Below are 14,836 nucleotides of genomic sequence, written 5' to 3' on the forward strand. Positions count from 1 at the left end.
GGGTCCTGGGATGGAGCCCTGCGCTGTGCTCCATGCTCAGCAGGGAGTTTGCTTGAGGATTCTCTCTCCCCCTCTGGCCTTCCCCTGGCTCATGCTTGCTTTCTTTCTCCCAAATAAATAAATAAATAAATCTTAAAAACAAAAACAGAAAACAAAAAAATAGAATATGGTACAGAAAGAAATGCTCAGGCTGGGACTTACGCTACCTGAGCCATAGAGCCCCAGAATTACAACTTGACTAGTAAATCACACCTTCTAGACTCCTCCTTCTCCTCATACACAAATAAAGAGTTCATTAATGTGCTCTCTTAATCTCTGTGATTGATCATGCTACCTAATCATCTACAGTCAATTATGTTATTTCCACAGCTTTTATCATGAATTTGCCCTGAGCCAGTCATTCCACTAACTCACTTTTCCCCCAGAACTCCCTCTCTAGCAACACCGGTAATGAACATTTGCATGATGGCTGCTTGGTGTACAGGGTATCTTTTAGATCCAGCAAGCACAGCAACATTAACTAGTTTGAACTTAGGCCCTTATAACCCTGGCCTCATTAACACTATATTCTAACTAAGCTAACTCACCAAAGACTCTACATATAAAATATTTAAAGCTGATTACTAAGCGATTTGCTTCTAAGAGAATATTTCACAGATATTTTTCCTTCTGATAACAGTGGTTGTCTCTGGATTCAGGAACTGAGATGAGGAGGAGCAACGTGAAAGGGAAGCATACTTTTTGTGATGGTTTTAAGATATGTCCACAAATTCTTTGATAGTTCTCTCTCCAAAAGGTGGGGCCTAATTTCCCTCTCCATAGGGTAGGCTGTATATGGTGGCTCACTTCTACTAAACAGAAAGTGGTGAAAATGTAGGTGACTTATAAGGCTAGGTCATAAAAAACACTGAGGCCTCTGTGTGTGTGTGTGTGTGTGTGTGTGTGCGTGTGCACACGCGAGTGCGTACACATGCCCATCTGTATGTCTCATCGCTGACAGAAGCTAGTAGCCATGTCATGAAGACACTCAGGCAGCCTTAAAAAGAGGTCTTTTTAAAGTGAAGAACTGAGATCTCTGTCAAAAGCTGGTGAGGAACTGAGACCTACCAAGAGCCATCTGAGTCAGCCATGCTAGAAGTGATTCTTCCAGACTCAGTCAAGCCTTTGTACGACTGATTACACCTTCAACCAACAGACTGAATACAATCTCATGCAAGCCAAACCAGAACCATCCAACTAAATTACTCCTAGATCTCTCACCCACACAAACTATACAATAAATATTTATTATTATTTTAAGTCACAGTTTGTTTTTAAGTTTATTTAGGTTTTTTAGTAATCTCTACACCCAACGTGAGCTGTGTGTTGTACCAACTGAGCCAGCCAGGCGCCCCATAAGTTACTAAGTTGTTCTTTTTTTTAAGATTTTATTTATTTATTTTAGAGAAAGAGAGAAAGAGCGCACGGGTGGGGGTAGGAGGAAAGGGAGAGGAAGAGAATCGCAAGCAGACTCCACATTGAGCATGGAGCCTGATGCAGGGCGTGATCTCACAACCCCTGAGATCATGACCTGAGCCAAAACCAAGAGTCAGACACTAACCAACTGAGCCACCCAGGCACTCCCATATGCTAAGTTTTGAAGTAATTCATTACATAGACAATAGATAATTAATACACTTATTGATTTTTTTTTACTTTTGTTTTTGGTGCCATATATACATATTGTCTAGTTTCAAAAATAACTAGCTTTAAAAACCTCTTTCCCAAACATAATTTTCTCACTCAAATTATACTAGCTTCTCTAAATTAATAGAGCCCATTTTTGGAAATGTTCTCTGTTAAAGACCTCCTCCCCTCAAAAACACAGTAAGAACTACAAACTAGTACTCTTTTAGACTCTACTAGAAATGTCTTCTTAAGGGTATATGAAGATCCTGGGCATGCTATCATGTTTATCAGGTGGTGCAAAAGATTAATGTATCAGGGCCAACAGTGCCCTGATACAATATACAACTGAGTGCAAACGCAATCTCAATGGTTCAAAAGGAGCTCGCCGGCACTTTAAGGCTCAACTTTCATCTTAGAATAAAACATATAACGAAGAACTCATTTTCAACCACAATCACAAAAGGAACATGTTACCACTCCAAGTTGCTCTTTTTTTAACCCAAGTTTTATAGGTTTAAATGGACAGTGCTCCTCAAATTAATCTTAAAGGATTTTCCTATTTAATTTTCTTTTAAGGGGGGGTGGTGGGCAGAGGCAGAGGGAGAGGGAGAGAGAGAATCCTAAGCAGGCTCCATGCCTAGCATGGAACCCGACACAGGGCTCAATCTCACAACCCTGAGGTCATGGCCTGAGCCAAAATCAAAAGTTGGACCCAGACGCCCCATGGATTTTCCTATTTAATTTCAAGCTAGCAACTATTTTCCTTCCATGAACTAGCAATGAAGAGAAATCAATGGAAATAAAACAAAACCAACTTTTAAGGAAAAACATGTCACAAAATAGTGTTATGATGAAAATTAAACATAAAATCTTTTGTGAAGTGCATTAAATGAAGCTGGCTTGTGACATTGTGTCATAAGAGTTCTTTCAAGAGGTATACAGAGGGGTGCCTGGCTGGCTCAGTCAGTAGAGCTCTTGATCTCGGGTGGTAAGTTCAAGCCCAACATTGGGTGTAGAGATTACTTAAAAATAAACAACAGGGCACCTGGGTGGCTCAGGTGTTAAGTGTCTGCCTTTGGCTCAGGTCATGGTTCCAGGGTCCTGAGATCAAATCCCACATCGGGCTCCCTGCTCAGCAGGAAGCCTGCTTCTCCCTCTCCCACTGCCCCCCTGCTGGTGTTCCCTCTCTCACTGTGTCTCTGTCAAATAAATAAATAAATAATCTTTAAAAATAAATAAATAAATAAACAAACAACAAAAAAAGAAGTATACAGAAATTTAATCAATAATCTAAGGAATGAGAGCAGGGAATTTCAATAAATGACTGCCTACATACACTAATCATTTAGTTTTAGTTCAATTGCTTGATAAGTGGGTCATATTAATTCAAAAGTGTTAGGTGTTAAATGGCTCTGTCACTTACTAGCTGTATGACCTTGAACAAGTTGTTTAACTTCTCTCAGTTTTTTCATCTGCTAAATAAGATAATAGTTCCATGGCATAAGGTGGTTGTAACAAACTGGGTAATTCACAAGCAGAAAAACACACAGTAAACAATCAATAGTACTCAATAGTAGTAGTATTAGTAGACTATGTATATTTGCAAAGCAATATTCAGAAAGTATTTAGTTTTAATTAGTCTAACTTTATTATTGAAGTGATCAGGTAAAAAACAGTTGATGGGGGGAAAATGAGCCAAAAGAGAAGGGAAAGTTAAAAAATCCTAGATTTCAAGCCCACTAAATTTAACAATATAAAAATTTGACAAATGTATTCATCAAATGTCAAGTCATATATGATTAATGACCACCTAGCTCTCAACATTCTTGGGCTATCCAAAACTCCATGGTTTTTATAAAGAACCTGAAAGTAAAATTGATCCTTTAAAGCATGATTTGATCAAGATTCTGTGACAAAGGGATAAAATGATTCTAGTAAGTCAAAAAAAAAAACAAAACAAGAAGAACAAAAATAAAGAAGCGAAAGTATTTTGGCTAATACTTCTAAGTCTTCCCCTAACTATACCCCACCTTCTTGTTTTTGTTGTTTTTTTAACCACATTAGTTAACTGGCTTAAAAACACCATTTGCTAAAATACTTTTAAAAAGCTGACAACAGGGAGAGGCACAAATGATCAACTTAAAAGTAGTTAAACACATTCACAAAGCCACTGATAAACTCTTACCACCATAAAATCGAAGCATACAGCCAAGGTCAGGATCTGTTGCCTCTTCCTGTATACGCACAGGGTCATCAAATCCCAGCCTGGATAAGTAATCATAAACAATCTGAAGAGGTCGTTCAGTAGGTTCCAGTCTCCTGCTTACACAATTCAAAAGAGAAGTATTTAGTAAGAAATAAAAATGGTTCATTTAATTTTTAAAATCTTGTAATATGTTCTAGATTTTTACTTCTCTATCAAGATTTTCTTTAATATCATAGGATACAACTAATCTAAACAGGAAGTGCTCAGAGGTTTTGGTCTCAGGACCCCTCTTTAGTCTTTGACGACCCCCAAAGAGATTTGTTTACATGGGGTCTATCTATTGATATTTACTGAATGAGAAGCTCAAACTAATAATTTCCAAATAATGGGGACGCCTGGGTGGCTCAGTCGGTTAAGCGTCTGCCTTTGGCTCAGGTCATGATCCCAGGATCCTGGGAACCAGCCCCACGTGGCTCCCTGCTCAGCGAGGAGTCTGCTTCTCCCTCTCCTTCTGCCCCTCCCTCCTGCTCGTGCTCTCTCTCTCTCTCTCATGCTCTCCCTCTCAAATATAAAAGAATTTCCAAATATTTGTTCATTTTTTAAAAACAATAAATCCATTATATGATAATGTAAGTAATAGTTTTTGAAAAACATATTTTCCGAAATCATACAAATTTAGTGAGGAGAATGGCAATTTTAATGGAGGATGGCTAGATTCTCAGATCTGCTTCCACATTCAGTCTGTTGTGTAACATGGTATGTAGCCTCTAGAAAACCCCGCTGTAACTTGTGAGAGATTGAGAGTGAAAAAGAAAATTAATATCTTACTATTATCATGAAATACTCGTGACCTCATGTACTTCTTCAAAGATTCTCAGGGACCTCCACAGGGTGCTTTGAGAACCTCTGGCCCAAACTTATAGGCAGTGAAATTATGAAATATAAAAGATTACACTTGGCCATAAGTGATTTCATATAAGCTGCCCACATAATCAGAGATGCAGTCTTTGAATTGTCTACTGTGGCTCAGGTACTATGTATTTCCACTGGCTTCAGAGGTGATTCTTGCATAAAAATTAGGAGTGAATAACTCCCCAGAAATCATTCTACCATGAGGTCCCAAATAAAAGCTAAATTAAGTCAGAATATCTAGTAATTATTTGTGGCCTCTGGGGACACTGCACATTTTAAATCATATAGACCTAAAACACTTAAAATATTTAAATATTAAAAATATTTTTAAAAAAATCTTCCATGCATATTTTGATAGAAAGGGCTACATCAGTAAAAACACAAGACAGCCCTTTTACACTTGTTTTATCAGAAAGTAAACAGTTATAAATACAGTCACTAAGAGCACAGGCTCCACAAGTCAGACTGCCTGGGTCTGAGTCTCAGTTCTGCCACTTGTCAGCTGCATGCCCTTGGACAAATTATTCAACCTGTCTTAAATTCCTCTTCAGTATAATGGGAATAACAGTAGTACCTAACTCACAGAGTTGTTATTAAATTTATTTACTTATAAGATATTATATAGTAAGTAAAGTGTTTAGCAAAACATCTCATATATAGTAGTGTTCAGTAACATACTGATGACTACTAATTAAAAAAATTCTTAGGATGGGAGTCAAATTTTAATTAGAATAAAAATAGAATATCTTCCCCATCTGAAACAACAACCAAGAAACAAGTACAGGAAAGCATGTGTGTGCTCAAAAGGTCTTGAAGAGGGGCGCCTGGGTGGCTCAGTTGGTTAAACACCCGCCTTTGGCTCAGGTCATGATCTTAGGGTCCTGGGATTCAGGCTCCCTGCTCAGCAGGGAGTTTACTTCTCCCTCTCCCTCTGTTCCTCCCACCCACCCCGCCCATGCTCGTGCTTTCTCTCTCTCTCATAAAAAAATAAAACCTTTTAAAGGACCATTCGTCTTTATGTCTTAAAAGGATTCTGTTTAGAAAACTTAAGGAGCGCCTGGTTGGCTCAGTCGGTAGAGTGTGTAACTCTTGATCTCAGGGTCATGAGTTCGAGTCCCACTTGGGTGTAGAGATGACTTAAAAATAAAACCTTAAAAAAAAAAAAAGAGGGGCACCTGGGTGGCTCAGTTGGTTAAGCATTTGCCTTCAGCTCAGGTCATGATCCAGGGTCCTGGGACTGAGCCCCCCATCAGGCTCCCTGCTCAGCAGGGAGTCTGCTTCTCCCTCTCCCCCTGCCTCTCCCCCTCCTTGTGCTCTCTCTATCTCAAATGAATATATAAAATCTTTAAAAAATAAAAAATAAATAAAGAAAAATAAAGAAAACTTAAGAATTGTATTAATTAGAAAAAACATGAAACACCTCCCATTGTTGCAAAAATATATGAAGGACTTCTGTGTTTTATGGTGAAAAGAGTAGAAAATACTGTTGGCAATAAGATTTAAGTAAAAATAACATGAAATAGTAATACTACAAAGCTGAATGTAAACAACTACCAAAATTGTAGAGGCTGCTTTTAGGCAACAGACCTGAGCAACGGAAATTTGAGCAAGGCAAAAGGGCCCACAGCAACTACCAAGCTGACACGAACAGGGTCATTAAGCCACAGGCCCTAACCAACCAATGGGTCACTTACAACCAGGCACAGTTCTTAAGATTACCAAACAAGGTGTAATTCCATACATCCCATATTCTCCCATACCAACCTATAACTATAAGCCCTCACCACTGCCTTGTGGCAGACAGTCTTCCTTTGCCGCCCTGTCCATTACGCCATTGCAGTGTACTCAGGAAACTTCCACCTCTTCTGGTCGGCCTTGGGTAACCTCTTTCACGGGCCACACCACCAGCCCCAATCCAATCAGAACGCCCCACAAAAAATGATAATTTAGGAATGTAAATCATACTGATGAGCACAAAAACACAAAAATAAAACAACAACTTGGCCCCTCCTGACCGCTCAGTGCAGACTTTTACCCATAAACTCAGAAATACCACACGAGGAATGACCAAAGGACTAAAACCTTACAAAGACAAATAAATAGTGAATTTAATAGAAATAGAAAAAAACCTTTCAAAATAAAAACATCATCAGTTACAACTAATCTCAAATAAAATAAAATAAAAATTCACAAAGGATTATAGTGATATTAGGTACTTTCCCAGTACAGTGGTAGAATTCTTCTAAGGAGGATGTATTGTAAGAGAGACTTCTCATAAGCTGTATTCTGGAGGGGTCAATTAGCCATGTAATCTAAACACTGAAGGACTAACTTGAAGACAAGGGCATAAAGAGCTATCCCTATCTTCCAGTGTCAAGAAGGATTAGACTTACTCTGGATCACTCCAAAGAATGGGACTAGGAACAACAAAAAGTTGCACAGGTAAACCTGGATCAAAAATGGGGAAGAACTTTAATAATCAGAGATGTCCAAAATGAAACAGGCTGCCTCTCAAAATAGCTCATGGAAAGCTAGAGAGCCATCTGTCACAGAAATTTTACATAAGAGTCTCTTGAAAGAATCAGGATGAGGGGCATTTGGGTGGCTCAGTCAATAATGCATCTGACTCTTGATCTCAGCTGGAGTCTTGATCTCAAGGTCGTGAGCTCAGGCTCCACATTGGGCTCCACGCTGTGTGTGGAGCCTACTTAAAAAAATAAAAAAATAAAAATAAAAGAATCAGGTTGGGCCAGATGATCTTTAGGGTCTTTTAGAACTCAAGGGTCTATGAGGTGTCCAAGACACCTTCCTAATATAATGTACATTCTACCTGAATCTTGCTATCATTTTTATTTTTTTTTAAAGATTTTATTTATTTATATGAGAGAGAGAATGAGAGATAGCATGAGAGGGAAAGAGGGTCAGAGGGAGAAGCAGACTCCCTGCTGAGCAGGGAACCCGATGTGGGACTCGATCCCGGGACTCTAGGATCATGACCTGAGCCGAAGGCAGTCGCTTAACCAACTGAGCCACCCAGGCGCCCCTTGCTATCATTTTTAGATACATAGTTCAATGTACTTAAATATCATAATTCCATATAAAGATCACATAGCCAAGACCAAGAAATAATACTTTCAGGCTAAATCTCACTAGCTCAATTTTTCAATTTCGGTCTAGAAAACCAAGAGAAATGGAAACATCCTAATTCTGGTGTATTTTACATGATCAAATTTCCTTCCTAAAGAGGCTCTGTAGATTTTGAAACCCTCTTTATACATTTCCACCTAAGCAAAGTATTTTTCCTGATAGGAGAAAAAAAAATCAGGAGAATCTCAACATCTGCTCTTATTAATTTAGCATAAATGAGTAAACAAGAAATATTTCAAGAACTGCAAAAACAAGTAAAATGAGGGATTAATTCCATTTACTCATTAAACTCACCTGCGTAAGAGAGTAGAGGGCATGGGGGGAGGGATATGGTGTAATATGCTTACAGACCAATTTTGTGTTTCAAAGTTCCGAAACTTTTACAGGTTGATACTTAGCTATTTGTTAAATCTCTCATAAATCAAAGGAAAATTATATACTGCAAAAGGAGGTATAGGAGAGAGTAATGTTGGCAGTGAAAGGCTCCGTTCAGCATTTGAAATACTTCTGCTACTGCTTTAAGGAAAGACAAAAGACTGTGAGAGTTTTAGTCTGCACCCAAGGCTTCTAGGAGCTAGTATGGTCCTTATAAATCTGAATACATATGGTTATTTTTCTCCAAACCAGCCAACCAATACCTTAATGCTATCAACAGCCATTTAGAGCTCTTAGCCAGGAGTAGCAGTCAACAGTTATTCTAAATGGTGCCCATAGGTAAGACACAAGTAAGAGAAAAGGACATTTCATTCCATGTCCATATCATTTCACAAGAATTCTAGTTACCAGTGGAAGGCAAAAGTACATATAATTAAAATATCATACAGGTAATAAAACATTGTTATCAAAGACCCTAACAAAGCACAGCAGCATTCTCTACATCAAATTCAGATTAAAATTCAATCTCTTGGGGTGCTTGGGTGGCTCAGCTGGTTAAGCGTCTGCCTTCAGCTCAGGTCATGATCCCAGGATCTTGGGATTGAGCCCCAAGGCGGGCTCCCTCCTTGGCGGGGAGCCTGATTCTCCCTCTACCATTCCCCCTGCTTGTGCTCTGTCAAATAAATAAAATCTTAAAAAAAAAAAAGAAAAGAAAAGAAAGAAACAACTCAATCTCTGGCTATCTATAAAGGTAAAATTGCAAATGTTAAGATCAATAATACAGATAATAGAAACAGCAATAATAAGGATACTTCAATGAATGTCTACTCCATGCCTAACACTATGCTGAAAAGTGCTTAGCATTTTATAAAGCTAGGTCTATTTTGCAAATAAAGAAACTGAGACTCAGAGTCACACAATTAGTACATAGTGGCATCAAGGTTTGTTGGTTTCATTACAAATCCTAGTTTCTTTTAGGTAAACGACATTATTTTATATAGTTAAAGTAATGTATGCAGAAGAGAGCTCAAAATACTTCATATGTTAACTTACACCAAAGAACCTAAAAAGTTATGTCTTAAAATTATTGTATTCCAGGCTAATACACCATCTTTTGAAAGATACACTATTTTGTGTGCATCATTGTATAATACAGAATCTTACACTAGTCTTTGTCCCTGATTCTTTTTTTTCAAGGTTTTATTTTTTTAAATTTTTTTATTATGTTGTGTTAATCACCATACATTACATCATTAGTTTGTGATGTAATGATCCATGATTCATTGTTTGCGTATAACACCCAGTGCTCCATGCAGAACGTGCCTTCCTTAATACCCATCACCAGGCTAACCCAACCCCCCACCCCCCTCCCCTCTAGAACCCTGTTTGTTTTTCAGAGTCCACAGTCTCTCATGGTTCGTCTCCCCCTCCGATTTCCCCCCTTCATTCTTCCCCTCCTGCTATCTTCTTCCTTTTTCTTTTTAACATATAATGTATTGTTTCAGAGGTACAGGTCTGTGATTCAACAGTCTTACACAATTCACAGCGCTCACCATAGCACAAACCCTCCCCAATGTCTATCACCCAACCACCCCATCCCTCCCACCCCCCACCACTCCAGCAACACTCAGTTTGTTTCCTGAGATTAAGAATTCCTCGTATCAGTGAGGTCATATGATACATGTCTTTCTCTGATTGACTTATTTCACTCAGCATAACACCCTCCAGTTCCATCCACGTCGGATCTCTACATTTGTATCTTTGGGGTAAATACCCAATAGTACAATTGCTGGATCGTATGGTAGCTCTATTTTCAACTGTTTGAGGAACCTCCATACTGTTTTCCAGAGGGGTTGCACCAGCTTGTATTCCCACCAACAGTGTAGGAGGGTTCCCCTTTCTCCACATCCCCGCCAACATCTGTCATTTCCAGACTTGTTAATTTCAGCCATTCTGACTGGTGTGAGGTGGTATCTCATTGAGGTTTTGATTTGGATTTCCCTGATGCAGAGTGATGCTGAGCACTTTTTCATGTGTCTGTTGGCCATTTGGATGTCTTCTTTGGAAAAATGTCTGTTTATGTCTTCTGCCCATTTCTTGATTGGATCATTTGTTCTTTGGGTGTTGAGTTTAAGAAGTTCTTTATAGATTTTGGATACTAGTCCTTTATCTGATATGTCATTTGCAAATATCGTCTCCCATTCTGTCGGCTGTCTTTTGGTTTTGTTGACTGTTTCTTTCGCTGTGCAAAAGCTTTTTATCTTGATGAAGTCCCAATAGTTCATTTTTGCCCTTGCTTCCCTTGCCTTTGGCGATGTTTCTAGGAAGAAGTTGCTGCGGCTGAGGTCGAAGAGGTTGCTGCCTGTGTTCTCCTTTAGGATTTTGATGGACTCCTGTCTCACATTGAGGTCTTTCAACCATTTGGAGTCTATTTTTGTGTGTGGTGTAAGGAAATGGTCCAGTTTCATTCTTCTGCATGTGGCTGTCCAATTTTCCCAACACCATTTGTTGAAGAGACTGTCTTTTTTCCATTGGACATTCTTTCCTGCTTTGTCGAAGATTAGTTGACCATAGAGTTGAGGGTCCATTTCTGGGCTCTCTATTCTGTTCCACTGATCTATGTGTCTGTTTTTGCGCCCTGATTCTTGAGGAGAGATTCTAACACCTTAGAATTTCCTGAATAATATGATTGTCTTAGTCATTCACGAGCCCCTGGCATCACACCTAACAGATTAGATGACTCAAGATGGGGGCTGGTCACCATAAAGACCAACCAAGTGAAGAAAAGGTTGGGGTTTGGAGCCAGCCTGACTATAGGGAAGGAAGACAGGGCTGGAAATTGAAGGCCAAGCATGTGGTCAATGAATCAATCAAGTCTACCCAATGAAATGCTAATAAAAACTGTACTGAAGTTCTATGGAACTTTCTGGTGAGTGAACAAGAGGAGATATGCTGAGAGGATGACAAGGGAGAGGGCATGGAAGTTCTATGTTCATGACCCTCCCAGACCTCATTCACCCTATGTGTCTCTTCATTTGGCTAGTTCTGATTTGTATCCTTTACTATCCTTTACTAAAACTATAATCATAAGTATACCATTTTTTGAATCTGAATCATTCTAGTGAATTATTAAACCTAAAAGGGTCATGGGAACTCCCAAATTTATATCCAATTGGTCAGCAGTGTGGCTAGAATCTGAAGGGCAGTCTTGTTGGAGACCACGGCCTTTAACTTGTGAAGTGTGTGAAAAGTCTGGGTGGTTAGTATCAGAATTGTACTGCAGTAAACCAAACAGTATTGCAATAACCATTAAAAAGAAAAAAACACTGCCAATTAAACTATGACGCATCAACAACTATAAAATACAAGATGATTTCAGCAGTATTAAGATGTAAAAACAAAACAAAAAAATTAACAAAAACTAATTACTTAATGTATAATGGGTCATTTTTAAGTTTTAAAATAGCACAGAAAAATGAAGCAAAAAACAAAATTAATCTCCTTTCCTTCCTCAGCAGTAATCAGTTCAGTATGTATCCTGAAACAGGATTGTTCACGCTACTTTTACAACACCAAAATATAGTAAACAAGATTTTAGTGACCTGCACAAGGTCACCCAGCAAGTCAATAATAGAAAAGTAATTAGAATGCAGGAACCCAAACCCCAAGGGTATTTTCTGTTATAAACATCTTACTGCCTCCTAGCTTATCTTAAAAGATAGTCTATCAAATACAGAAATCTTACTCATTTTGATGACTAAGAATAAAAGTAAATATACGACCATAAGCCAAGGGGCACTCCACTCTGTCATATATGATCTTGTTACAACTTTTCAGGCAGAAGGCAATGATTACACTAAACTTCACTAGGAGTCAGTTATCACTTAAGCAGTTCAATAAAATAGACAAACCAAATATCCTCATGTCAGAGCAATGGACTGGGACAGCGACGGACCAGGCAGCAGCGGGAATGTGCCTGTTTCACATTTATGAAACAAACGGAAATGGTCTCAGTTACTCCCACTGGGAGGTTACTGGCCTTTTGGGCAAGACAATTCTTGGTTGTACAAGTCTATCCCACACATTGAGGACATTAAACCTTTCTGGCCCTTGCCCCCTAAATGCTGGTAACTTTCCCTAGTAGTTGTGACAACCAGCAAACCCTGCCCCACACATATTTCCAAATGGAAAGGGCAGGGGGTAGGAGGGGGCCACTAAGTTGGGTAGACTTTGTTTCCCTAGTAGATGATTTCTTTCAGATTCCTTCAAGTGCTACAATTCTATAAATTAGTAATCCTTTAGTTTTACTGAAGTGACAAATCTGTGATTGAAAAAGAGTACGGAAAGAAGGAAGTCATGGGTGATTTAGAAAAAACAGGTGGTAATTTTCATCCCAGTAATCCCATTTCTAGCATGAACGGTAGGGAGATCAACAATATAAAGATTCATGAGCTAAGGTTTAGTTGTGAGAACACCACTTCTAAGAGCTGAATGATCTGAAACAACCCAAATAGGTAACACTCACTGAGCACTTACTGGGTGCCAGACATGAGAGTAAGCACTTTACTTCCTTGCCACTCAAAGTGAAGCACATCACTTAGGAGCTTAATACAGGATCTCAGGCCCCATTCCAGACCTTTTGAATCAGAATCTGTACTGAAACAAGCTCCCAGGTGAATATTAGAGTTTAAGAAGCACTACTTTATAGTATTAATTCATTTGATCTTCATAAGGTGTAATTAATTTTCATCATGACAGCTCTATAATGTAAATATAACCATCCTCCATTTTACACATTAGTAAAGTAAGGCATAGAGCATCATATAACTTGCACAAATACTGTCAGAGAAAGGATTTGAACCCACACACTCTCATTCCAGAATCCAAGCTCTAAATCATCATTGCCTATTATTTCGCAATTTTTAAACAGTTATAGTATTTCCGTAAATTGGAATATCCTGTAGCGATTAAAACTGATGTCCTGGGTGGCTCAGTTGGTTAAGCGACTGCCTTCGGCTCAGGTCATGATCCCGGAGTTCCGGGATCGAGTCCCACATCGGGCTCCCTGCTAGGCGGGGAGCCTGCTTCTCCCTCTGACCCTCCCCCTTCTCGTGTACTCTCTCTCTCTCATTCTCACTCTCAAATAAATAAATCTTAAAAAAAAAAAAACTGATGTCTAAGGAATTTTTAATGATGCAGGAAATTAACTGAAGTATGCAGTAAATAAAACTGAATATATGGTATGAGCCCCAATACGTAATTTTTTTTAAAGATTTTATTTATTTATTTGAGAGAGAGCATGAGAGGGGGGAGGGCCAGAGGGAGAAGCAGACTCCCCGCTGAGCAGGGAGCCCGATGTGGGACTCGATCCCAGGACTCCAGGATCATGACCTGAGCTGAAGGCAGTTGCTTAACCAACTGAGCCACCCAGGCGCCACCCCCCAATACGTAATTTTTAAAAATTACATACACATTCACTTTGAAAAAGATCTGGAAAAAAAAATGTAAGTATGGGGAGTCAATATAAGGGATCTGGTGTCAGAATGCCAGAGTTCAAATTCCAGCTGTATCACTCATTAGCTCAGTGATGTAGAGGCAGCTCTGAGGTAACAAGCTTGAGCACGGGATACCTGAGAAAGGAAAAGGGGCCCACAGGGACCACGGAGCTGAATGCAAGCAGACAATGCAAACAAGCTCATTAAGTGACCCACCTTGAAATAACCAAAGGCCCTAAATGACCAATGACAACCAGGCATAGTTCCTAAGATTACCAAAAAAGGGAAAATTCCATCTGTCCCCATAACCCCTCACCCCGCCCTCTAACTGGGGCCTCTCTCCTTTGCTATTGTGCCCACGGCTTCCTTAAGGTGTATTCAATAAATTTATCTCTTTTATCCTGCCTGGGGTGAATTCTTTCATTGCCTGTGAGGCCAGCCTCTACCCGATCAGAGCGCCCCAGATTTGGTGGCCCCCCAACCGATGGGGACACCCCATATGTGATCTACGGTGAGAGGTTTAACCTTTTTAAGCCTCATTTTCTTGATCGATGAAATGAAAATAATATTTACTTCACAAGATCATTGTGAGGATTCAATGAGGTAATCTACAAAAAGCACAAGCACTGAAGATTATTATTTCTCTTTATGCTTTCATTTGCCAAAATTTCTACAATGACTATATGTTACACCTCTGTAAATAGTAAAAAAAAGAAAAAGAAAAAGATAATGGCTGAGATTGTCAACTATCTCACAGGCTATTACAAAGAAAGTACCCATTCCTCTGATTAGGTAACATAAGACTGAACTCATGCAGTAACAGCTGAGTAAGAGATCTAAAAAAGATCTTTAAGTAAGTATGATTAAATAGCGAAACTGAATAAGGGACGCACTGCCGGTTCCTCTCCAAGAGGGCCTTTCCTCGAACAAAGTCCACCACCCACTTTCAATGATTTAGAAATTCCAACTGCCTGGCAGTACCTACCTGACCTTGAACAGGTTACCAGACCTCTTGCAAAGCCTCATTTTCCTC

General features: G+C 39.3%; 2 protein-coding genes across 3 annotated transcripts in view; one reads left to right on the plus strand and one right to left on the minus strand.

Moving 5' to 3' along the window:
• The window catches only part of CHST4 (carbohydrate sulfotransferase 4), a 330,552-nt gene that overhangs the window by 142,491 nt on the left and 173,225 nt on the right, over positions 1–14,836 (plus strand). The gene's annotated exons all lie outside the window — the stretch shown is intronic.
• The window catches only part of PHLPP2 (PH domain and leucine rich repeat protein phosphatase 2), a 76,819-nt gene that overhangs the window by 51,200 nt on the left and 10,783 nt on the right, over positions 1–14,836 (minus strand). The window contains exon 3 of the mRNA XM_025888752.2: positions 3,854–3,987. Coding sequence (XP_025744537.1) covers positions 3,854–3,987 — 134 coding nt within the window. The remainder of the gene's footprint in view (positions 1–3,853; positions 3,988–14,836) is intronic.

The sequence above is a fragment of the Callorhinus ursinus genome, unplaced genomic scaffold (assembly GCF_003265705.2).
Source record: "Callorhinus ursinus isolate GAN/ISIS: 27379988/994484 unplaced genomic scaffold, GSC_fseal_2.0 scaffold37, whole genome shotgun sequence".
Lineage (NCBI taxonomy): Eukaryota > Metazoa > Chordata > Mammalia > Carnivora > Otariidae > Callorhinus > Callorhinus ursinus.